This window comes from Streptopelia decaocto (assembly GCF_964273445.1).
Source record: "Streptopelia decaocto genome assembly, chromosome: 7".
Classification (NCBI taxonomy): Eukaryota; Metazoa; Chordata; class Aves; order Columbiformes; family Columbidae; genus Streptopelia; species Streptopelia decaocto.
Genome location: NC_138661.1, coordinates 8099443 through 8125542, shown reverse-complemented (window position 1 = coordinate 8125542; position 26100 = coordinate 8099443). Strand labels below are relative to the sequence as shown.

At 44.3% G+C, this 26100-nt stretch overlaps 1 protein-coding gene across 5 annotated transcripts; it reads right to left on the bottom strand.

The window, feature by feature from the left end:
- Position 1: 1 nt before the first annotated feature.
- On the bottom strand, positions 2-25585 carry ZBTB1 (zinc finger and BTB domain containing 1). 5 transcript variants are annotated; one of them, XM_082057682.1, is made up of 3 exons: positions 25330-25585; positions 12853-14764; positions 2-1945 (listed from the first exon to the last, which is right to left on the bottom strand). In XM_082057682.1, exons 2-3 carry the CDS (start codon positions 14742-14744, stop codon positions 1909-1911), a joined length of 1929 nt encoding a protein of 642 aa, XP_081913808.1. In that variant the 5' UTR covers positions 14745-14764; positions 25330-25585; the 3' UTR covers positions 2-1908. The 5 variants fall into 5 exon arrangements, with proteins under 5 accessions (XP_081913808.1, XP_081913809.1, XP_081913805.1 ...); XM_082057683.1 differs by having other exon boundaries at positions 13025-14764; XM_082057679.1 differs by lacking the exon at positions 2-1945 and having other exon boundaries at positions 12259-14764; positions 25330-25584.
- Positions 25586-26100: the final 515 nt, after the last annotated feature.

Here is a 26100-nt window from a genome sequence, read left to right as displayed (position 1 = left end):
GCAGATTTGTAAGAATATTTTATTAAAGATACTGTATCAAAGCACAGAATAAGCTTTAAAGATGATGAAAACTAACCTGGAATGTCTTCACTTATAACTCTACATAAGCTACAAATAATTGCTAACTTACAGAACAGTGACAGCCTGTTCTAGATGTCCTACGCTCAAGTATACTGTTGAAGGCTTAAAGATAGGCGATGCCATAAACATATTTCCCTTCTCTCCTCTGCTTCGTGCCAGTCCTACCTGTTCTCTACAGAAAAGACATCCCATTTTCTGTTAGATTTCCCAGCGATATTGTACCTTCTCCCTGAGGAGTCTCCAGTGGTATCTGGCTTTGTCCAGATATTCCCTCTCTTCCCCTTTGCTCCAGCACAGCCACTGGGACAGAAGCGCTGGCATTCTGGTGTTGCACAGGCGGCTTTTAAAATGCCTATATTAATGTTTAAGATATTATGTGTTAATAGAGCTGGTACCTTCAACATCTATATGCTGAAATGTTTGGAGCTATGTAATTAGATTAAGCAACCACATTCAAAGATACCTGAACATCTTTTCTTGCATTTGTTTAGCAACTTTATAAACTCAAAAAATGAGTAAAGCAAGCACAGACACATGCCCTATACAAGCTGCAATACAGACAATACTTTACACGCTTCATAACAACAGTAATGAAAATTATGCCAATTATAAGTAAAATTATAGACAGAGTCTTCTTGAGATAACAGTTATACTGAACAATGAAACATCCTTTTATCGTCATGAGTAGAATTAGTAAGATGCGTAACTTGAGCAGAATATAGATCAGCATTTTTAGTCTGCTTACATGTCTCAATCTAAGCAACTGTTGTCTGGGAGAAGCAAAAGAAATCAATATTGTTTTAATCTACGCTGGCCCTATTTTGAAACATTTACTGCTTTGTTTGTTTCTGGGGTTTTGTTGTGTTTGTTTGTTTGTTTGTTTTTGGGGTTTTGTGGGGTTTTTTGGTGTTTTTGTTTGTTTGTTTTTCATTAGGGTCTTTTCCCCATTATTTCAGCTGGAAACTTTAGGATTCCTAAAATGCTCAAATCTGAACATGAATGCCTGATTCTCCTCTTCAAGCCAGCTTTTGCAAGGCTTAGATCCAGAATAAGGTGCACGCTGTGCCCTGTGAAGATTAGTTCGCATTTACTCATCTCCTTGTTGGTCAAAATTTTTCACCATTCTTGTAATAAAACCAGAGCACCATTTCCTTACTCGCCACATACAAGCACTGTGCTCCATGGAAGGTCCTCTTCAGTTTGCAACTGATGATCATGGCAGCAGAGGGAATATCAGGTCAGCTGGATCTTTCTCACCTCCTGTCCTTCCTCAGGGACCCTCTGTCCTCAGTTTTTTTAAGATTTTTTTTCACCTTGTACACTTTTTTATTTTTTTTTTCTTAAGCTCTTCATAGTTTAGCATTGTAACTGTCTGAAAATACATGGGTTTAGTTCATGAGTACACACTTCTAACGTTTGAACTAAAAAATCTAAACAGTCTTTGACAGAAGCTCTAAGAAGCCTCATTGCAGAAAAGGAGCACTCCAGCACATGAACAGCAAATCCTGCAAACTCCTTTCAGTGCAGCCCTTAACACCTGGCATCTGCCTCTTTTGGCTGTCTGCTCTGCGAATGAAGACTTCAAATTTATTTTTAACAGGTGTAAGTAGTAGTCACAAGGGAATAAGTTTTATAATACAGAGAAGAGTCCAAAATGAACTTTTACTGCGTGTTCTAATTTGACTGCTTTGGTGCCTTTTGCGACTGCTGCAGTATGTCAAAAAAGCAAAGGTGGTGCCAATTCAGATCTGGCACACGCGGTTCTGAGTTTTTATGAAATCTTTTGCCGACCAGTTCTTCCTCATGTCTTCTTCAAACCTGGTTCTCTCAGTTGTTCAGAAGCTTAGAAGTCCCTATTTCACTACTGCCATGCAGAAAAGAAATGCAAGAAAAATATTAAAAGTCAGAAGCCCACAGTCCAGTACTATATTTGCTAGCATGATGTGGTCCCTCCCACCTCACTATGGTGTGGTTTTGCTCTAAATACCCAGCCTTCAGTTATATTCAGAGCACCCGCCACAGTCAGGAACTCTGTTTAAAAGCCATACAGTTCATTTCCTTCCACCCCTACCCCACCAACACACAACCTTAAACAATGTTTTGATCTTGTTTCAGAAACTTTTGTTTCTTTCTCCTTTGCCTTCCATTTTCAAAACAGCTAAAGATTTCCTGTAAAAAAACCTCCACTTCCCAAGCCTCTCACAAGTTATTTTCGATACTGTATGTGTTACTTTCCAGCAGAGGTTTATAGCTTGGCTTAGTGGATGCTCAAAAAATTGCACGAGTATTATTTTCCCTCAGCCTAGATTTCTCACAGTTTGGAACACCCCCCATCCTGGAACACTGTTTCTTACTGCTTCATATTTGCCTCTTTTTTTAAAAAAAATTATTTTTTTCCTTGCCTAACTCAGAGGTAACTGTTACACATTTACTTAACCCCACTCACCAAATTCTTATTTTAGGTTAAATGCAGATAAAGTATAAAAGTATTTACAATTTCTGTGAGTCTCTTTCAACAAAACTGATTTAGGACAAATATGAACAGCTTTGTATCTGATACAGACAGTCAAGAAACTGGAAATATGTGGATGTAACTTTTAAAGACAATCTTCAGGGGTTTTTTTTTTCTTAGTACGCTGACTTCTTACTCTGGATATGTAAATCACATTGTGCAAAGTATATGATTGTCCTGCTTCTGGCTAATCTACTCTTGAAGTTCCTACGTACACCAAGGCAGCCCTGGACCGAGTGGTTGTGTCTACATGGCAGAGCAGGAAAGGTTTGAAGGCTGCACGTGAAGCCAGGTTGATCAGCCGTCTGCATTACTTACCTGCTAGAGCGTCCTCAAGCTCAGCTCAGGGCTGAATTTCCTGGCCCACCTTTGAGCAGAAAGCCTTGGGAGCCGTGCTCCGCACTTCAGTGAGCATTATAGGGCGCCCCATGTGACACGCGGCCAGGCCCCCACAGCACAGGCCAGGCCCAGAATTGTTTGCATATTGTGTCTGCCCTCTGTGCCACAAGTCACATACTTGATGGTGGGCAAAAAGAAAAAAAAAAAAAAAAGCAATCTGGGACAAATGACAAATGGCTTTTGTTTCATGCCAGAAGGGTGATGTGAACATGGGGAAGAAGGTCTTGGGCAAACTGCTGGCTTCAAAGTGCTGCTGGTTCTGGCAGCAAGTACACACATGGTCCATGTATCTACTTAATATGCTCTGCGAATCTTGGAGGGGAATTCATTGGACTGATGCTGTTATCTCAAAGCAGCTCTTACATGACAAGCTCAAAGGTCAGGAAAGGGCTCTTTTGTTTGTAAACTAAAAAAGGAGAAAAAAAGGTATTCTAACTACAGTATACATGTGAACATTATTTTTCCCCAGGCAACATCAGTGTTTAACATTGGTGTTTATTAAGATACCAGCCTGCATTTTGCAGTCAAAGATCTCTGCTATTTGCAGATTATACACAGGTTATGTGGAATGACTGAGCATCTTTACACCACCCCCCTCAAATACACTGACTACGCTGCGTGGGACCACCTGAGTGTGGGAAGGTGGGTTGCCTGTGAATATTAAATCAGATTTTTCTGATAAGACTGCAAAAATACTGTTCATCAGTGCCAACTGTGGTGGTGTCATGTACATGCAGAACTCTGAACACTAGAGAACTGCCAGCATTGCTAATAGCTTTTAGCCCACAGTAAGCTAGATAAGAGGTAAAAATGTTGTGCCCTCCTCCCAGACTCTAAAATCCCCTAGCTACCCTAAAATCAGAAGTTGTTTTTGGAATACACAGCTGCAAGGGGATCTGCTTCACTCTTCACACAGTAAACTCTGCTCAACTGTAGAAAAGTTGGAGCTTTTAAAATAGAAATATGTATTTTTTCCAGCTAGCCACCAGATGGAGCTCATACCCCCCAAGCACACAAATCCATCCATGAACATCTGCAGAGTTAAAGCACTTCAGAGATGTTAGAAAGGATGCAGGTTTTTTCCACTTCATAAAAGTCAGAGGAAGTCTGTGATTAGCTGGATGTTTACAAATGAAAGGAGGATCTGGAGACAGATCAAAGATAATTCTCCAGATTTGGCATGAGATCAGGTTCCTGTACTAATAGCATCTGCATGGGTTTGAATGTTAGATTAAGTGGTTGAACTCGGTGTAACTCATCAAGTATTAATAATGCTTTTTTAATGCTTAGAGCATTTATTAGAAGTCTGAAGATTCATGCAGCTAAGGACCTGAAAAAATAAAAACAAAATAACAACACCCCCCCGAGCTAGTAAGATCTTCCAGGGTCCATTTAAAAGAGAAGCACCCACTGGGTTCTTCCTCACCCTGCTTTCTGCAATGTAAGGGGACTCCAGAAGCAAAGACAAGCACTGTTCCAAAATCTGAAGGATTTTGTGCTTCAAGCTTAATAAATAGGAACGGTAACGCTCAAAACTTGTTCTCTAATGATCTAAGTAGCTTGGATGGTCCAAGCAGACCATATATGTTTTTTACTGAGAAGTCCACAGTTCATTCAGGATCCCAGTGACTTTGTAGCAGCCTCAGTTACTGGGAAGAAAAGCAGGTCTGAGATAAAACATCGTGGTGTGTGAAATACACTGAGTTAATGTGTATGTGTTTTAAGGGACATCTTTGTTTTGACTCTGAGTAACAAACCCACATAGCTTGTGAGGTCTGGAAGGCCACAGACTATTCCTACTTTCATAGTAATGCTCTGTTTGAAGTTAATATTTCTATTTGGGGTCTAAGCCACACTGAGCTTGATCAAATAAACATTCTCCAAAGGAAACTGCCTTTGAACTATTTAACTCTTCATTTGCCCAGCAAACTAAAGCTCAAAGAACCGTAACAATTACTGTGAGATTCCTTGTGTCTTGACTTTTCAGTTTTTAACTTACTGTTCATCAGGACGTGTGTCTCCTCTAGCACACCTAACCATGTTAGCACCAGCCAGTAAAATCTAAGAGAAACACAACCCTGTCTGAAAGCAGACTAGGTGGGGCTAACCCTCAATACTTCCAGGCATGCCGACTGTGCCAGTGTCATGTTTTACAGCATATGTAAGTGTACACAAATTACATTATATTTAATCCATCTGATAACAATGCAGCTCAGAGATATGAGCTCTCTCCTGGGCTGTGGGACATATTAAGACATTTTCTTTATCAGTTCCAAGGGATCCTACCCTGCATCTCCTCCTTCTGCAATACTACTGTACCTATCCTTTTCCTGAAGGAGGGATATTCTAGATTTCACCTTTTAAAATGTTTCCACTTTGTATAAATAATAAAATATCAATGGCTAGAAACCAGAACCTCAGTAGTTTGGTAACTGGAACTCTCTGCCAGTAGGTACCAATAGGAACCCCATAAGCAGGGAGGAAACAGGCACCATCTTTAGAATCCTGAATAAATGCTCTAACGATGACTTGTATAAAAGGAAGAGGAATAACCTATACCAGAAGTCTGGGGTATCTATTTGCAAAACCAAAAGTAATCTATGGTGTTCAGCAAACTCTATTTTTAGTCAGTGTATGTGCATTTCCACAAACTTTCATGGGTTTGGAGCTTTTTCCACTGAGAGAAGGACATTATATTATTTCTCCCCTTTGTTTTCTGAGGAGTCAGAGGCAGAAGTCCCTCTGGTGACCACCCCCAATGTAGTGGGATGGTTACCTAAAAAAGGAGATAATTAGTATTACCAAGTTGTGCAGGTTCAGCTGAGCATGTGAGAAGTATTAAAAGAGGCATGTTCTTAGCCCTTGTCATTGCTTTAAAACAGGAAGAAAGTGTATCTTCCCATTTCAAAAAACAAGAGGCAAACAGGAGAGCCAAAAGGATGAATTTTTAAAATAGCAACCTTGTCACAAGAGAAGATGGGGGACAAGAGATGGGGAAAGACTGATGTTTGCATCTTTCATGTTGGCAGCGCAGCTGCTGCAGAGACCCTGGCAATTGCTGACACTGGTGGCACTTTGCCTGACAGGTTGAGAAACCAAGGAATTGCAGACAGCCCTGATTTCCAGTGGATTTCCCACAATCCACATGATTTCCAGGATTCAGAGGCCTTTAAGGAATGCCCTCTTCTCATTCATTGTCAGGAGTCTTGGGATGTCTAGAGAACCACAAGACATACTTATCTGAGATCATCTCTTTTCTGCAACCAAAAATAAAGTACACCCCAAAATCTCATGGATGCAAATCACAGCTGAGTTTGAGTAAGAACAATAGCAGTGTCAGGACTTTGTCAGAGAGGGTAATTCTTAAACAGCTCTGAAAGGGGTATTTTTCTTTCTCCCATAGGAAATGCTAGATGCAGCATTGTTTTTGTGGTTGCAGCTGCAAGAAGATTTACTATAATTTTAGTATGCCAGAAGGCACAGGAAAGGATTAAACCTTTTTGTTTTCTTGCAAGAGAATCGAAGATACTGACCACTTCTGAAATTCTAGGTTCTTGGGGTAAGGTGTGCCTCACTAGCTATGCAAAACCAATGGACAGTTAAAATCTGGTCCTGGACTATCTGCTGATTTCTGATTTCATAATTCTGTTACATTCCCTTGAATACATTAATATGAAACTTAAAAATATATTTTCAACTACTTTTATACATGGAATGTGCAGAAATGACTGGAAATAGTTTCTCTGAAAGCATGATATACAATATTGTTTTCCTGTGACTTAAATAATAATTAAAAAAAAACAAAACCTACAAGACAGGTAGAGGTAAAATGACCCAAAAAAAAGATCCGAGAGCATTTCTCTATTAAAGCTGGCACTAGTCATAAAAGTACATGAAAAGGAACATGGGTTGTTTGTTTCAGGGCTGAACACTTATAGTCATGATGAACTGACTCCCAAGTCATGAGCTCTGTTGCCCTGCAACAAATTAAGATTTGTTTTTCTGCATGAAAAAATAAAATAAAATCACAATTAATTCCAGAGTTGTAGAAGTGACTATAAAAGTGGAAGGAGACGCTTAATTTATAAAATGTGTCCTGGTTTTTGCCATGTTCCCCCTTCAAAAATCTCAGCCTACTAACATGTCTCAAGAATACCCTGCACAGCAATATTTTAGGAGCTTTTTGGAAGTTGGAACAAAATACAAAAAACTGATTTATAGCCGAGAACTACAGAAATGTCAACTTTTAAAAACATGTTCCTAATTTCTAGCCTTCAGCAGACTTTTATAAAGTTAAATTAGTCATGCTTCATCTTGTAGGTCTTTAAGTCTGTGGCAAGCATCAAACCGAGAATTAGGGAAGTGAGAATATTTGACTTTTAACCCTTTCAGATTAGGAAGCACATAAAAGCCAGAAGCAGGCACATGGGGACACTAACAAAGAGCGCCAGCATCTCCTTCCCTTACACAAGGAATTATCCCGAGCTTTCGGTGTTAGATCAAAAATGAGACGACTGTTTCCCATTGTCACAACACCCAAACAAGCACACGTAGTGTGTGGCAAGGGGCAGAGGGCAGCGGGGGAGCGGGGCCCAGCTGTTGAGCATGTGGGCAGCACAGCTGGACCCACAGCTGGAGGGCACGAAGACCGGGGAAGGTGGGAGCCATTCCTGGTGTTTGGTCACGCAAGGGGCTCAGCTCATTCCTGGCCAACCACACAAACCCAGTGGCCTGGGGTGCTACATAGTATGTTTTAAGAAAGACTAAGAAAGCTCCAGAGCATATTTGAGGGGGGAGCTGAACAGAGGAAGGTTTCCAGTTCTCACAAAGGGCACAGATAGCATAGATATGTCTCATTTGTACCTAAGAGGCTGGGCTGCCTTTTCTTCTTATCAGTAAACAGGAGTGGAAGAGTTCAACTTCCACAAGGATACTTGGGGAAGACAGAGACTGAGTTAAGCTCAGGCCATTGAACTAAGTTGCTTGAGTCCTGGCACAGCCTGTGTAACCAAAGGAGCTCCCCACAGCTACTCAGTTCTCCCCTTGTGCCACCCCTTCTATTGTGCTAGCACAAGATTTGACACAGAGCTGGAGAGGGAAACACAGCAGGAAACTGATCCAGCCAAAAAATAGCCCCACAGGGGGAATAAAAAAAAAGGCTGTTGTTTGATTCAGTTCATTGTAAAGCTACATAAATACGTGCTTGACAGTGGAGAGGGTGGCACACGTGGGATACGAGAGCTGACACTTGGTGGGGAGGAGGAAGGGGCTGCCAGGGCTGGAGGTGGCACTGCCTCGAGGAGCAAACTTACGTCCTCACCAATAGCCGAGATACTCTTGATGATTTAGCACTAGTGTGTTCAAATACAATACTGTAGCCAAAGTATTCACCTTTATAACAATATATTTTTAATATATTCTCCAGGGAAGTAGATTTTCTGTATGAAGCTTTGGAAGAAAAAAAAGAAAAAAGCTGTATTCTATTTTCTCCATAAACTGCAAAAATTGGAAAAGTCCCCTAATAAAAGCATAAATTCTTAGAATTCTGTTATATTTAATCTATTCAAATCCAGATTTCTCCATGGACCCGTTGGCTATAAATATCATTATACACATATGCAGATACTCTTTGAATTAACAAGTTGCCAATAAGCATTTACAAGTGTGTATATATATATTTTAATATTTGAAACATCTCCCCTGAAACCGAAAAAGAAGCTTTACAGTTTTTGTGGCATTTTAAAGCTTATTCCGGGTCCTCGTGAATTCCCTCTATTTAACTTTCAGCAAATCCTAAAAGCTAACAGCTAGGGTGCCTACTTAGAAATTATTTTCAGGGTCGCAGCCCACACCACCGCCAAAATGAGGAAAACAACAGAAAAGAGAGAGGTCCTCCAAAAATAAGAATAGCAAATCGTTTAAAAATATAAGTCACAGCATCCAGCTCATCTTTTTCTTTCTGACTACGCCCTGTGCAATGTGACACAATTACACCTCCTCTCTCAAGGATCCTTAAGTGCTTTAAGGGTTTTACACTCTAACAGTCCATGTGGCGCAAGAAGGAGATGCAAAGGGACTATGTTATGATGACCGAGCAGTCTTTCCTCTTTGTTAGAGGAAAGAGAACTCTAAATGAAGGATTTTTGCTTCACCTTGACTATCTTTCAAGTAACAGCAAGACTTCTAGGATATCATAACTGCAATTGCTTTTTTTTCAGGCCTGCTTTCATTCTGTCTCCACAGTAAATAATTTTATCATGGTAGGAGGGCTGAAATGGCATCATTTCACTCTCCTGTGGATGTTGTCCCATTCTGGGGAGAACAGCCCTGTCCCCAGGACTGACCAGCCCCAGGCTGCCTCAGCACCCCCCTTCTCCCCATTCACAGCAGCCAAATCTCTCCTGTCACGCCAGGCCTTTTCTTCAACAGTCCCATGCTGTTCCCTGCACGCTTTTACATGTCACCATAAACACTCTTGCCATCTACTCTCAAGCCAGGCTGTCTTGTTCATGCCTTAGTACCTTCGATTTGTTCTCCTATACTCCCCTCGATCACTTTTCAGTCTACTTTAATCATTCTGGTTTTCTCTGCCTACATACAAGTAGATCCACTCTTAATCTCCCCTGCAGTGCAGTTCGTGCTCATTTTGAGCTTTAGTCTGGACATTCATACATGTGAACTCCAAGACAGTAGGGTTTGTTTCGCAAGAACAGGAAAAAACATTAATTCAAGTTCAGTTGGAAAGGTTTAACAAACTTTCCTTTCAGAGGCTACTACAATACAGCTTGTAATTGAAAACCAAAGATACTCCAGAGTGTTTATAAAGTTAGATAGTGCACATAAAACCCCTCATTCCCAGTTCCTCCATTTAACTTCTGTAGTTGGCAGGTCTGCTTACACTAGGACGTACCTTTTTTTGTGAAACTTTTTTGGGGGTCAAGTTCAGACCAACACATTGTAAAAACGGGCTCCTGACCCTTTGCAGGAGTCTCCTGGTTTGCAGAGGTCACCTCCTCCTTTTCAAGAAGGTCTTTAATCTAAGCTCTGCCGTGGCCCTGCGGCCCGTGCAGCGCAGGCTGGCTGTACTCGGTGCGCAGCCCCGGCTCCCGGGCTGTGCCACAGTGAGCTCATCCCCGCAGCTCTCCCAGCCAAGCTGAGTCATTCTCACACCGGTCTCACAGGCGTCTACAGGACATTTTATCCACTCCTCCAGCCTCCCCCTCTGTGCCACCTTCGGAATTTGCTTCCCACTGCACGGCTCTAACCCTGCCCTCCCAGCCTTCATCCATGCCTCCTCTCCGACTCAGCCTTCCTGCCTCCTCAGTGCCCTCCAGTTCTCCCCCACTTCCCTTGGCTGCTTTTCCCAGTTCAGCCATAGCCAACACTGGAAGGACTAACCTGCATGTTGGAGAATTGCTGTGCAGTGTATTAACCCCTGCAACTCTTCCACTACAGCACTTAGACTACTTCATCTCTGAGGCAATCATTTGAAGAGTCTTATAATCGCCTTATCGTTGTGCTAAAAACTGTTTAAAATACCCATCCTGCTTATTCTTTGAACGCTTACACACTGAGCTTCAGTCTGGGTTGGGATGGGGAACATGGAATAAATCCTAAGAAGGGGGAAACTCTGAATTAACTGAAATGCTGGAGTGCATTCATGTCTGTGGGCTTTTTGGCCCCAGTGTTCTTCAGGACTTAGCTGGCTTCGGCATCACACAGGAAAATGTCGGACTGAGCAGTTATGGCAAAACACTAATGGTGCAAACTGCACTTGAAGCAGCCAGTGCCCAGGGAGCCAACTGCCAGCTCAGGACTGCAGTCTGGTGGTGGGTCCTTCTCCATCACTGAAGAAACACACACATCTAACAACCAAGAGAAATTCTAATGCACATTTCAAACTGAATAAATTCAAGGCAACTCCTACTAATTTTAATAGTTATAGTGGAAATCCTGAACTGTATTCATTTCTCTAAAGAGTCTAACATGAAAGCTCGATTCCCCTTGTAATCCCCAAGAAACAACAAGGGATCAAAACTAAACTCCGACAGCAACATGTATGTGAAATCCCTGGACTAGACCCTCAGCTCCTGGTTTCTATTCCTCAACCCCACCACTGGCATGCAAGGTGATAAGAGTATTTTAGTTAAAAGGGACCTACAGTGATCACCTAGTTCCGACTGCCTTAATTTCTGATCTAAATTGCCTTCCTCCCTCCACAGCTCAGTGGGAAATTGCATTGATAAAATTGAAATCTGGGAGAAAGTACTGCTAGGTTTTATTTTTTAATAGTTTCCTCCACCATTACAGATTAGGATCCTTTCCTCCCCCCATCAAAAATCATGCACTTAACAAACATTTAGACAGCTGGTGCCTAAGAGTCAAAGCCAGTTGTTCTCTCAAAGGCCAAATCATGTCAGCTGACACTTAGTAGGATTTTAAAATTCAATTAAATTAAGAGACAAGCTACAGAGATTAGGGCTATACTAGAATCAGAAAGAAATCTTAAGGCATAAAATGTCTTTACATTTATTAAGCAAACTCTGCAGTCTTTTCTTGTTATATTGTTGAAAAAACAGAACATTCAGAAAGTACCATGAAAACAAGAAACAAACTGAGGTTCACATGAGCCAGACTCCCCCTTCCCCTCCCCGCCCCAGCAACGGGACTATATCTGCACACCCATCCCGCTTCTAACTTTCCAACACAAGCAGCAAGGCACCATTTACAGCTAAGCTGAAAAACACCCTCTTCAGCACCCATCGCCATTCTGCGTCCCTAGCAATCCACCACAGCCACTCGTCCCGTGTATATTAGGATAAGCAGGTTATATATATACCCACGTAGGTACAGATAAACGTCAGTTGAACAGTTCTGCTAGGACTTCAAGTCTGGGAAATGACCACTCTGCTGGGAACTCCTTGGTTTTCCAAAGAGTCATTAATTAACTCCCTTTCTCTTGCGCACACCAGTCCAAGGCTGCCGGGTTTAACTGAGCCTACGTGCTCTCACCCCTGGGATGCACGTTCCAGCAAAGCCAAGAAGCAGAGGACCAAGACAGCCAGCTCTGCCCTTACAGCAGAGTCAGCATTATTTCTTGGCATTGTTTCTTTGTTTTGGGGTTGTTTTGTTTTTTGGTTTTTCATTTTGAAAATTAATTTTGGGGATCATGAACAATTATGCTCTTGCACATTAATCACTGTGATCTAAAATTTTCACATGAAGAAACAACACATGGAAATATTAAAGCACTCATCTTACGGATGTGGATCCGAGAACTGTTTAATAGCAGTCAGTGAAGGGGTAACATTGTGCTTTTAATCTACAGTTTAAAAATAATGATTTGTATATCTACTTAGTAAAACAATAAAATTAAGAACAGAAACTGATATTAGGAAACAGTGAAAATGTAATAATAAACACATGATGCTCTTCAAAGCTATATACTTAATGAGCCTAAATAGACACCTACAGTTAGGAGGGTCTTAAAAAAAATAATAAAAAAGAGACTTAATTTCAATTTTTTTTGTCTTTTCAATTTTTGTCTACTACACTGTATGCCTTGCTTTGGTGTTCTTTCTGCTGCCAACTTAATGCTTTAACAGTATGTTTACGCTTACGTTCTTTTCAAATGCTTGGCATTATAGTGAGATCTCATATCTTTCCTCAAATTAAATTTTGCTCCACATACTCCACATGTATACAGATGAACATCCATGTGCTGCTCCAGTTGCTCATTATTTGGGAATATCTGAAAGCAGACCTGGCATATAGTCTCTCCAGCTGATAAATGAGATATCATATGCCGTACATGGTCATGTTTTCGGAAGTTTCCTTGATCACAAATGGAACAGACATACCTGGCCATGCCTTTGTGCATATCATTGTGGAGCCGCAACTGGCGCTCTCTTAAGAACTGCTTCCCACATGTCTGACAAACAAACTGTTTTTCCTTGGTATGAACAGTATAGTGTTCCCGCAAGTGGCAACGCTGATAAAATCCTTTCCCACAAAGATTGCAGAAATGCTTACGTCTGTGATCCCTCTCGTTCTCTTCCATCATGGAGTTCTTGAACAGATCTTGCTCCAGGCAGTTTGACATATGTTCAACCACTAGGTTTTCAGTTTCAAAACGCTGACCGCAATTAGGGCATCGGAAAGGACAGGCAGAATGCTTGTATAATTGTTTTTTTTGAAGGCTGTTCATTTGGAAATGACTGTCCCTGAAGTCCTCTAGCATCTCTGCAAACATCATGTCCCTTATTTCTGACTGCTCCTCCGGGTTCTCTTCTAAGTCCATTTTCTCCTCAGCATTTCTGATACCATTCATGGTCAGATCCTGGGGCTCTCCACAGGTCTGCGCATGATCCTGTAACTGCTTGCCTTTGACCAGTATTTGACCACACTTGCCACAAGCACATATATTTTCTATGTGTTTGGATAAATAATGAGAGGACAAATCTTCCTCGGTGATTGTTAGCCCACAAAGTTCACAGGGAGCGTTCTCCACATCTTCCTGCACTGAAGGAGCCTTCCTGTTAAGGTGCCGCGGACTTTTCAAACATTTTCTTTCATCCTCATCCATGGATAAACGGGGTTTTAAAGCCTTCCGACCATTTCTCTTCTCTCTGATCTCTTCTTCAACATAGTACCTGTAAAGCGGCTCTTCCTGTTCATCATCTAGGTCGTCATTGTCAGAAGACTCATTGCAGTCTTTATCTGTCACCTTAATAATATTAAAATCCTTCAGCTCATCTGCAGGATTGTCCTCTGGTTCCATCTTGATGATAATCCTCTTCCTCTCAGAGGCTCTACTTCCTTCTTCACCTGATGTCTCGGAGGCAACCGTGCTGCTTTTTCTGCTTGTGACGTTTGATGCGGGAGAGGAAGAACCATCCGCAGTTTGGCTCGAGTCCCCTTTGTACTTTTCAGTTTGTGTGGACATTATTTTAGAAATAGAGTCCTTTTCGTTAAAGTCTATTTTTTCAGCGCTGTAGTACCTGGCACTTTGGTAAGAATGCCTGTTAGTGCACGTTAACACGTGCTCATCCAGTAGCTTTTCACAGCTAAAACTAAACCCGCAGCTGTCGCAGGTGAAGCTTCTTCCAAAGCGCCGTGAGTGGGACACGCGCTCTTTTGTGTGAGAGAATTTGGACGTGGTGGTTTTTTTGCAGACATCAAACAGTTGTTCGGGGAAGCTGTTCAGCTGCAAAGCTTCTTCGTCAGGCTCTTTGTTATGGGATGTATTTACTGTTGAACTTGGCGGCTCCATGCCCCACCTGTTTGCTTCGCTGCCATTTCTAGCAAGTGCGTCTTCATACATTCTCACGCCAAATATCATTTTACTATTCTGGGTGCTAGAAGCAGAAGATGAACATTTTAAACTAGATGAGTCTGTATCCTGTATATCTTCTAGACATTCAGGTACATTGTATAGCTGTAAATAGTTCATGGCCACTTTAAATTGCTCAAAATTGGCAGGGGCTGTCATAATTTTTCCTAAATACATGAACTGTAAAATAAGATCAAAGCATTCAGCGCTTATCTTCATGTTGCTTAGATTCAGCTGGGCTGTAGTGTGTTGATGGTTCATAAAAAACATCCTAAAATAGGAGCTGCAAGCAGCAAGAACTGCTTTATGTGCTTGGAAATAAATATCATCGATAGCGATACAGCAGTCGCACAGAAAGCCCCACTCTCTTTGGTTGTTTAGCTGCTGAAGGACATAGTTGCTGTGGCTGGTTCTTGCCATCTTGTACTTCAGTTACAGCCCTGCATAAAGAAGAAGACATCTGTTAAATCTCGAGCACAACAAGCAAAACATACTTAAACGTAGGGAGGAGCTGCCATTGTTTTCTTCTCTAGATCTTCCTATTCTCAGACTGTTTGTGGTACAGCTTCCCGTCTGGAGATCTTTGCTGGTAACTGCTACGAATATTGACGCCAGTGAAAACATCCATAATTCCATGTTCTCACCACTAGACCTACAAGACCAGTAAACTAATAAACTTAACAACCACACACGTCAATCAGAGAAATGCTTCTAGAATATAAATTAGCAAATACATCTCAAAGTCCTACAGGCAAGATTTTCAGATATGAATTCTGAATGCAGAACTTCAAAAACTTCACAGGGTAGACTTCTGTCAGATGGCCCCAGGACAACATCTATATACAAGGTAAGCTGACTGCAAGAAACCACTCTTCAGTCTCAACTTGCCTTCTTCACCTGTCAGTCCAACGGACATATGATGCAACACATACTGGCAACCAGGCCAGGCTCAAACTGGTCTTTCGCTCCCCATTAAAGGAAACCAAGAAGATACATCAGTGGAACATCCACACAAGCTACATCCACACGCTTTTTACTCTTCAGGGCAGCTCAGGGAGAGTCTCAACCTTATCTGCAAGGCATCTTGCAAACCAGGAACTGCAGACTCAAGTGCATTCTCAGAAGCACAGGACAGCTGCGATGGCACGTTCCACGTACAAGCCCGCTGCTGCAGATGGTGACCAGGCTAAGGCTGCAGCGAGGCAGGAAGTGGTGCACGCCGTGCCGCCAACCGCTCCAAAACCACGCGTTCAGAGCGCGGCAACACAACCAAAACATGTAGATGGGAGACTGGACAAAGAGAAAACTCAGCAACAGAGAGCTGCAAAAGCCAGAACTGGAGCCATGGTGAAATAAAGACTTGACAAAGACTACAGAGAAAAGTCTGAGAGCGCTGAAAGTTGCTGTAAGTGAAAGGATGAGTTTGTCTTAAAGAGCAAAAAGGAAGAAAAGAATGATTTATGTTAACAAAAACATTAAAAAAAAAGTATTTTACATAGGAGGCATGCATTTGATTTACAGAAGATAACCAAATACGGCCAGATCCAACAGCTAGTCACTACTCACTTTGGAAAACCGTTACTGATACACTGTACTAACTGCACAGGGAGGATGGTGAGAAACCAAAATAAGGTATAAAGAACGCCCTAACTGAAATGAAAAACCTAAAGCAATAACAAGCATTTTGAAAGGTTATTGCAAACAACGCAAGTAACTTAAGAGATTTGTACAAATAAAGTACAGGTTAGAGAGCAACATATATTAAAAGGCATTTTATGACTCAATGAAATGCATGGATTGATTTGCAACCATTCTTTCAAGTGTCCAATATCTAAACAAAATACACACAAGAATGCTCCCTGATCTATTCTCATTCCCTCCCCATCATCTCCCTGAGGCTGGGAAATGGGCAGAGAAATTGAATTCCACAATTACTATTGAATTCACTAGTCATAGGTGTTGCCTGGCCCCTTAAGAAGCAAACCTAACATTAGTCACAGTCCTCCTTCATTTCAGGAAGGGCTGCCAGGGTGAAACACAAACTCTCGAGACAAGAACATGTGTACCCCACCCAGCAATATTTCCTACTGCCAGCTGCTACAGCAGTACCTATGGATCCCCACCAGCACAAAACCTTGTCTGGCAACAGGAACCTTGTGATTTGGGTTGAACTACACTGATGAAGAGCATCCGAATGGCAGATGCTCCTCCCCTTTCAACCCAGTCCTCCAAACCCAAAACTCAAGGGGAGCACCCTGCTGTAATAATTCTCTGACTAGTTTGGCCCAGCAATGTCCACTTAGAAATACAACTCATGACATGAAATTGAAGCATTTTTTACTAACTTGCAAAAGGGTGGTTTTGAAAGTAGGAAAATCTCTGGAACAACCTAATGTCTTTTCTGCAGAAGACTGATTATTGTCTAAGTCACTGGGTGAGTTCAGATGTTTCTGTGAAAAACAGCAAAGCTCTCAACATCAAATAATAACAAAAGGGCACTTCATTTTCTTCCAAGTCCTAAAGTGTTTTGGATTTGAGGTAATTTAGTAGACACTTAAACATAATTCAGTATACTGGGATCAAGTATTAAAAACAGCAGCTGTATGGTGACAAAGAACTGACTTCAACTTCCTCACTGCAAGAGTGAAAACCAACGAGAAAGTGAGAAGATTCAGTCTAAGGCACCACTGGCCCCTTGGTGTGAACTGCCATTGAGACAAGAAAAGGCTGAAGACAGCTGGTTGTAATCTCATCTTCATAAAGTGGCAAGTTTTAATTTTTTCATTTAAACTTTTTTGTATACTAGAACTACTCCATTGCATCTTCCAGTAGCAGAAGAGCAGTGCAAGCAGCAAGCCTGTACCGAAAAAGAAGATCACAAACCATCTGCACACACCCACAGACTGGGGCATTTCCACCCGGTGGGAATGACCTGGCAGCACACAAAGTCATAGTTTCAAAGCTTCCTCCTTTTTTTGAAAAGATGAAATACATTTCCCCTTCTCATAGAATGATAGAATGGTTTGGGTTGGAAGAGACCTTAGAGATCATCTAGTTCCAACCCCCTGCCATGGGCAGCGACACCTTACACTAGCCCAGGTTGCTCAGAGCCCCGTCCAGCCTGGCCTTGAACACTCCCAGGGATGGGGCATCCACAGCTCCTCTGGACAGCCTGTTCCTCTGCCTCACCACCCTCAGGGTGAAGAATTTCTTCCTTATATCTAAGCTAAATCTACCCTCTTTCAGTTTAAAGCCATCACCCCTTGTCCTATCACTACATGCCCTTGTAAAAAGTCCCTTTCCAGCTTTCTTGTAGGTCCCGTTTAGGTACTGGAACGCTGCTATAAGGTCTCCTCAGAGACAGTAGACAGGATCCTCTTGCAGAGCTTCTAGCACTGTCCTGATATACAACAATGACCTACTGGCAACACCAACCTCCTACCACCACTCTGGAAAAAAAAGCCCCAACATGAGGTCACTTCACCAGGATGGCGAGGTGCTCCGGTACCAACCTGGCCTCTGTCGTGGTATGTAGGCATTAAAATAGGGAGTGTTTAAAGTTAATGAAAGTACTGACGTCCTCCCTCTGGATTCTGTATTGACCTGCTCTATGTATGTATTTGCAGCTACCAAAACTTCTCACAATGAAAGCCTATGTTGGGCTATTTAAAACTTTGACACATTTCAACCTGCAAAGGTAAAGCTTTTCTTCTGAAATGTCTGCTTTGGACTGATTTGGTTTTTCCCTCCACAGCCAAAATGGTTCCAAAAATGAGGCTAAAAAAAAGCTTTATTATATACAGATTATTACTTTTTCTTCTAAAAAGAAAAAACAAAAAAATTCTCTTCCAAAATCTTTGAAGACAGACTTCAAAAGGGAGAAAGTGCTATGTCTTGGATATGTTGTCACAATACAAAAATCTGCCTGAATTTGGCCAAGCTATCAGCTTGACAGGGAGAAAAAGATAAAAATTATCAGACTTTTGCTAGTGTGAGAGACAATGGCTCTCAGCATACCGTTTGAGTGTGTGTGAAAGACGGTGGTCCTTAACACACGGCATAAGTGTGGAAGGCTGAGATATTTTGAATTATTTGTCTCAAAGCTTGCTTGCTAAAATAATAAGCTTGAGGCCTGCTTGTTACAGAAAAATGCTTGCTCATGCTGCTTGCTGAATTGGGCCCGCTGTAAAGGCCTAAATGCAGTGAATTAAAGTGCAAAATGCATGATCACTGTGAATTGCTAAAACTCAAAGAATGCTCGAAGCCTGTGTAAACTCAAGCGAAGCTCCAGCGATACCAGCCACCAACGTCTGCGCCCAGGCCTGCAGTGTGCTCAGGCAACACCCGCCACCAACGGCCATCAAATGACCAAGCTACGACTTGCAAGTGTGGCCATTCACCAGCGGGACCAAACCTGTCACCTGCGACCAGTGGACCCGAGACCCGAGCGCTGCTGGGACCTGGACTCTGATACCGGGATCTGGATCCCAATACCAGCAGGACCCGAGATCTGCAAACTGACAAGCGTTACCAGGACCTCAGACCTGCCCTGCAACCTGCCAGCGCTACCGAGGCCTGAAGCCTGTGAGCTGCCCAACAGGAGACGGCGTTTGGAGCCCTGGCAGCGAATATCTCTTGCTTATCTTCTTGCATGCTTGCTTAACTTTCCTCCTAATTTCTCCCCCTCTTTTCCTTTGTTGCTCTGGGTTTAGGTGTGAAAATGAAAAATATTTATTCTGTCTTTAGGCATAAAAATAAGATTGTTTAGCAGCATCTGACCTCATTTGTGTCTTAATCTCACTCTTGGAATAATTTTTGAACTGTCCTGAGTCCAAAATCTCAGATTACAGCCTTGCTGAGAACACTTCATCCTCCTGCAGCTCCTCTGCACTGTCCCAGGTTGCCCGGAGAGGTGGTGGATGCCCCATCCCTGGAGGCATCCCAGGCCAGGCTGGACAGGGCTCTGAGCAACCTGATCTGGGTGAAGACGTCCCTGCTCATGGCAGGGGTTGGACTGGATGAGCTTAGGAGGTCCCTTCCAACCCAAACTATGCTATAATTCTATGTGCCACCTCCAGAAAGTCACAAACCAGCAGCGGGAGATGGCTTCACGCCACAACTCACCACTGGGTTTCAGCATCCCTCCTTGTAGCTGGATGGACACGCCTGGTGCTGGCTGATGAAAGCCAGACCCAGAAGAGGATTTAGTGCAAACACGGGGAGATTGGGAACTGCAAGAGGGAAAACCTCTGGAAATCGGGAGGGCAGGGAAAGACAGGCTGGGAGTGGAGTGCTGAGCTGAGAGGAGGGGACTTAGATTTGGACGCAGCAGAAGGAATTAAAAATGGGTGCAATGAGGGTCTAAATGGTGGAGGGAAGGTTCTTGGGCAGCGGGCTGGAAAGAGCCAAGTTTCAGGGGCCACATATGTTTTTGCTGGGGAATGGGTGGAAAACAGGTGAAATTGAACCCTGAATTCCCAATTTTGCCATCCCTTTGCCCATCACCAAATATCACAGGCTTGCTGACAAACTCCTTCCCATGAAGAGCACGCTCTCGGAAAACGATAATTTACCATTATTTTGTGATTTTAATTGCTAAAATGGCAGAGATCTGAATTTATCACTCACGTGGGCGGCTCAGTGCTGCAAACTATTTTTGAAGTTTGTTTTGGAAAACAAAAACAGGCAATAGAATAAAAATGAGTCCTTTTTACAAAAAACCCAAGGTATCAAAGTTACGTGTATACACAAGAAATGCCATCATTAATGCAGGATTAATTCAGCTGCCATTTCTGTATGTATTGCAGTACATTCTTCCAGCCTCACTCTTACCTCCCTTCCTTACTCAGCACATCCTGGGATCTGCCCAGGGATGGATCTAAGCAGCAACAACACAAGATCCCTGCTCATTCAGCACAGCATTTAGGGGATGGGAACGAGACCAGCGGACAAAAAGGAGAACGTCACAGCAACAAACACTGCCTTGGAGATCTGCATTCCCTTGCCATCAGTTCAAGCTTTCTTCTTTTTTTTGTAAGTCTGGCTTGCATTTTTTGGATGTCCAGTTTCTTCACACAGGGGGACACTATCAGCAGCAACTAAGGCCAATGGGAGCTATCTACTGTATGTATTAATCCCCGAGTATCTTGGGAAGATTAAAGTTTTATGCAGGCAAGTTTGTCAATCCAAATTTTTTCAGTATTTCTGATGCCCTCTGACTCTTTTCTATTTCAAAAAGAGGAGAAAAGCCAGGCATATTCTGGACAGACTAGCACGCTGCCTTTGTAGAGCACACAAATACTGTAGTCACAACCATTGCTTGAAAGTCCACGAGGAACACAAGTAACTCCACCTCCAGCAATGATCAATTTGTGCAGTAAATAGCAAGAGGCCACACCATAAGCAATTCTGAATGATGCAGTGGTGTTCCGAAAAAAATATGCTAGCAAAGTACCTGACATGAAAAGGAAAAGTGAAGATACTTGAGTCAGGTAATTTCACTCCAATTTGCAAATTCAAAGTCTCTAAATGCATCTTATTTTCCCAGTCAATGTTTGGCTTTACACTGCCATGCTTTGATTCAAGCTGCTCATCTGCCACCAGATTTTTTTAAGTCACCACTCAGGTACTATTACTATTCTGACATTACCGTGAACAAGGTAAGTTACACTATTACACTAACCAAATACGTTTTTTGTAAGCCTGCTAACAAGAAAGAACAGATATTTCCTACAGCTACACGCTTTTTGTCATTTCCTCACATTTAAAATTTCCTGAAATGTTTTAAAACAACTAAAACAACGTAAAAAAAAGTCCTCAAGCACAAAATTGGCAAAGTTCTTTTGCTAACTTGTCTGTCTTTAAAAAAGATGTACCACAAGGTTCAGAATTCAGGAGCCTTTCAGCTCCTAAAATTAGTAGGTGGTTTTCAAAACCCAGCATTTCCACTGCTGAGCAGGCAAAACCAGAGCGCTTACATGCTTAGTTACTGGCTGCTTTTCTTTGGAAACCAAGAGCGGGCTGGACAAAAGCATAACAGAGTGGAGAATTCGGTGCTAATAGAAAATGAGGCTGGAAAACCTCAAGAAAACAACGCCCAGTTATCCAAAGAAACAAGCGTGTGGGCAGCAGAAAGCAAATTCCCCATCACAGTCTGACACCATATCCCACCCTGGCATGGGTTCCCAAGAGCTCTCCTCCCTGAAGAGTTATTTTGTCTCTGTGGGTCAGACCCACCAAAGAATCTGGATTTCCTAAATGACAACATCTAGATGCTCAGGAGAAAATCCTACGTGATACGTCTAAATTCTCTGCATGATGCCCAAGAACCTTACACGTTCAGCCGGTGCACTGACCACAGAGCTGCTGACAGGCTACAGCTTTTATCTAGACGTACTCAGGAGGAAGCCACCAAGATTTCTCTGGCACTATAGAGTCCACGAAGGTGCCTCAGTTTACACAAACATAGTGAAAACAGCGAAGAACTTGGGGCCAGGTGACCACCATCCACCTCAACAGCAGGTATGGATAAGATGCAGTTTGCATTGCAAGTGTAGCCTTGATCATAAATGAAAACAATTACAGGAATTCCATGTACTGCCAGGTAAAATCTAATTAAGCTCCATTACTCAGGCTACAATGAACCGAAGGTATAATTTATCCTCCTCCCGCAGGCCTTCCAATCAGCTGCCTTCAGGCGTGCTAGCTGTGAAGCCGTTTCCAGTGATGTAGATACTCATCTTCAGACACATCCTGATGGCTGAATCAACTCATTTTAAACAAACTCTTGGCTAACACATAGAAACAGGTTTCAGCTGACATTTGGGCAAGATCTGAACCAGGGAAAGGTAAGATGCTCCAAAGCCCCCAACCACGAGATGCTGGAGCCACCCAATCCCTCCTCAGCAGTTCTCCACTGATCAGCATCCACGTCCACAAATGAAGAACAAGCATCAAAATTTACCAAGTTATGATTCTCAACTGCTACCTGAGAATTAGTTAAGATGTATTACATGTTCTTAGGTAAGACCACTCCTTGGAAGACAAGGAATAAGGTGTCAGAAAAGCGTAAGTGAATACATTAAGAAAACTGAGTTTACTGTAAAGCCCAATCTCAACTTCAAACTTTAGATCAGATCTATGGAGTAAAAGTAGTAGAGGGAGCTTACACTGTCCTTTAAAATAACTTGCTAGCCACAAAGGATTACTCTAGCAAGTCACAGTTATCTTTTATCTGACAACTTTACAGTTGTAAAAAGTTGTCAGGCAACACGGTAAATAATAAATTTAAGAGAAGCAATTAGTGGTGGAAAAAAAATATGACACCCACTTATGCCTTGTAGCAGAAAGATGAATGTTTTAATCTACGCTCTCCCAGTGACCCTAACTTTCAACTTCAAGAGACATCTTGGTGGCTTAGCCATCTCTTGAGACTCTCAAATGAATGCACCTTTGCCTTCCTTTAAAGCATCTTTGGCTAAATGCAAGTTGTATTTTGGCTTAACAACTTGCTGGGTGCACACAAATGAAACTTGTGACACACAGATCAGACTACAGATTTTGTTTACTCTTTCTGCACTTAAACGCTTCACATTTTACTTGCAGCACATTAAAAAAAGAAATAATAAAGCCACTAAGGTCTCCAACCAATGAAACAGGTTTAATATGGGCGAAAAAAGGCAACAGCCAGCTAATTCTAGAGAGTTTTGCAATGGCAGAACATGCACAAAGAAAAGAAATACCAGACAAATTCGACGATATAAACGGTCTTCATGCAAATAATGTCAGCTGCTGTGCCCACATGCTGTGGCTGCAGCAGAACTCCTTGGGTGACAGTTTTACCGTGCCCAAGCAGAGGCAGGGCAGGAGAACCCAACCGCTGGGGAGCCACTGGTCAAACTGAGAAACGCACACGGGGCTTCTCACGCTACGTGCGTGAGGTCCGGGAGGACTCTAGTGAGAGGTACAGAAAGGACACCATGATTTGTATCAGGAAACTTCCATTATCTCAATTCTGAGCAGTGATTCTGTTTCCATACAGCAGAATAAATAACTAGTAAGGCTTTGTCAATCCCCAGCTTTCAGGGCTCTCTGCTGTCAGCAGCAATGGAAATCTATGAAAGAAGAAATTAACCTCATACTTTCAAGTAAGAAAGCATCTAAAAACCCAAATCACTGGTTGAGCACTCTCAACATAATTGCTGCAAATTCCTGTGCCAGTGACACGGCACGAAGAGATGCCTTGTGCAAGCAGAGCTGAAGCATCTGTTAAGTCTGTGATCTTATTGCACACAAAACTTTGCGGCTACCAGGAAGAAGGGGCTTCTATTACTCCTCTGAGCTTCCCACGCTGCACCAACCCACGTCTTCATTCCCTACATCCTCCTGCAGCCCCCGCTCATCCCTGCAACCCCCTGGTGCCTGCTGGTCCCCTGCTGCCTCAAACAGCAACAGAGCGCAACAAACACAGCTTGTTACCCCTCGGATTTTCTGGCCAGTCATCCAAAAATCTCTCCACAATCTTGTCAACTCGCTACGCTGCTGACTAGGAAAATCTCTGCCAGCGCTGCAACCGTTCGCGTTTGGCCGGTTTTCCCCACGGCCATATGGTCCCAACGCCTCTCCCCCGCTCGCCACGAAAGCTTAAGTTGTAATTCAGCAAAAATGAGAAGCCCGCATCCCCCCTGCTCACGGCTGCTATGTGGGTTTTTCCAAGAGCTGTAATGAGGAATGTTAAACAAACACCTTTAATTAAAGGAATGTTTGTTTAATGTAATTAAATACCTAAGGAACACCACGCTCACTGTTGCAGTCCCGGACAGTTTTGCAGTATGTGCTGTACCTTGTGATACTCTAGCGCAAGGGGAATAACGCAAGCAAGTGACAAGATCTGGCAGTAAATATCCAAATATTAGACAGCATCCAGCCCATGCTCTCCATTTACCAATGCCTACGTGTCAAAAGGAACCAGCACTAGTCTATCGGCCAACAAATATGCCAAAGTTGAAACTCGGTGCAACAAAAAAACATGAAAGCAATGGAATAAAACCCCAGCCCCAAACCCACAGTGTTTTCATTCCCCTTTCCTCTACTCTTTTTACTACCTTTCTATCCGAGGAGTCCTTTGAGGAACGAGACTTTCAACACCGCTCAGAGAGCAACACAGGGCTTGTTTTTATGTGACAAAACGATTCCCCTTCCTTCCCAGCCACCTCGGAGGCGATCTGTGCGCTGCCAGCCCAGTGAAACCCAAGTCTCCAGCCTGGCAGGGTGGAGCATTCCCGCCGGGCTGCAGCTCCGCTCCGTTTTTCGCTGAACTACTGCAACTCACTCGAAGTTTTTGTAGGGTTTTTTTAAAGAAAAAAAAAAAGAACGAGAGGGCAGCGCTCGGATCCGCTGGCCTGCCGGCGGGAAGGAGACGGCCGGGCGGCGACAACGGCACTCGAGATGTTTAACGTGACTCCAAGCGCCAGAGTAAATAGGGCAGCGCGGTGCCCTTCCCCGCCTCACGCCGCTGCACCTCTCTAGGCCGCTTCCCGCTCCTCAGCCCCGCCGAGCGGCGCAGCATCGCCCGCCCGCGCCGCGCCCGCTTCCGCCGGGCCCCGTCTCCGCCGCCCGCCCCGCAGGTGGAGCGCGGCCCCCGCGCAGCGCCCCGGGAGAACCGCGCCGGACCCGCCGCCGCGGCGCCGCCGCTCGGCCCCCGCGCACCCCGGGCGGCGCCGTGCCGCGCCGTGCCAGGCCGCCGGGTGCAAGGTCACCCCGGCGTCCGCTCGCCGGGGAACGGCCACGGCTGGAAAGCCCCTACCTGGCAGCGCCGCTCCCCCCGCCCCACCATGGCGGGCCGGGCCATGCCGCGGCCGGCGCCGCTCGGCACTTCCCACCTCCCGCCGCCGGCGGAGCTGCGGCCGCCGCGCCGCCGCGCACCGCCTCCCGCCTTCCCCCCCTCCCCAGCGCCCGGCGGCGGCCCCCCGGGGACGGGCACGGAGGGGCGCACGGCCCCGCTTACCCGCGGCGCGGGGAGAAGCGGCGGCCGCCGAAGAGGAGCTGCCCGCGCCGCTGCTGCTGCTGCCGCGGCTGCAACAAAGGACTTCCGCCCCGCCGCGCCTGCTGCTGCCGCAGCGCCGGCTCCGCCGCGACCGCACGGAGCCGGACCCCTCCCCTCGGCGGCCGGCGGCTCCCGGCCCCGCCGCTGCCAGCGCTGCTGCGCCGCCGCCAATGCCGGGGCCCGGCGGGCGGCTCCCTGCCGCGCTCCCCTCTCCTCCCATGCCGCCGGGGAGGCGGCCGGGCTTGCGGCACATGGGGAGGGGGCGCCGGCAGCGCCCGTTCGGGCGCTGCCGGCGCCCCCTCCCCATGTGCCGCAAGCCCGGCCGCCGCTCCGCTCCCCCCGCAACAAACCCTCGGGGCGCAGGGGGAGACCGTCCTCTCCTTTTCCCCCAAACCAGCCGTGCCTGGCGGTAACGGGGGAGTCTCGCTAACCCGTATGCGTGTCCAGCGTGTGCCGTTTGCACTCGCAGCCTCACGGCCTGCTCCGTGTGACTTCAGTCGCGAAAAGAACAACCGCAAGTTGCGTGAGAAAGTCTTCTCCTGCGATTTTACGCGTTAATATCACCACCTTTCCTCTTGGAGTTTGACAATGATGCAGGGCAGCTGCTGCCGTGCTTTATCACAGATCCCGAGGACAGCTCTTCTTTTTTCTCTTTTTCTAGGAGGTTTCCCAGGCCCTCTTCCCATCACTTTCTGGACCTCTCACGTCTAACAACATCCAGCTCCTCTTGAA

Excerpts from the sequence above, each read along its gene's own strand:
- ZBTB1 (XM_082057679.1), bottom strand. The coding sequence starts at position 14,744 with ATGGCAAGAACCAGCCACAGCAACTATGTCCTTCAGCAGCTAAACAAC.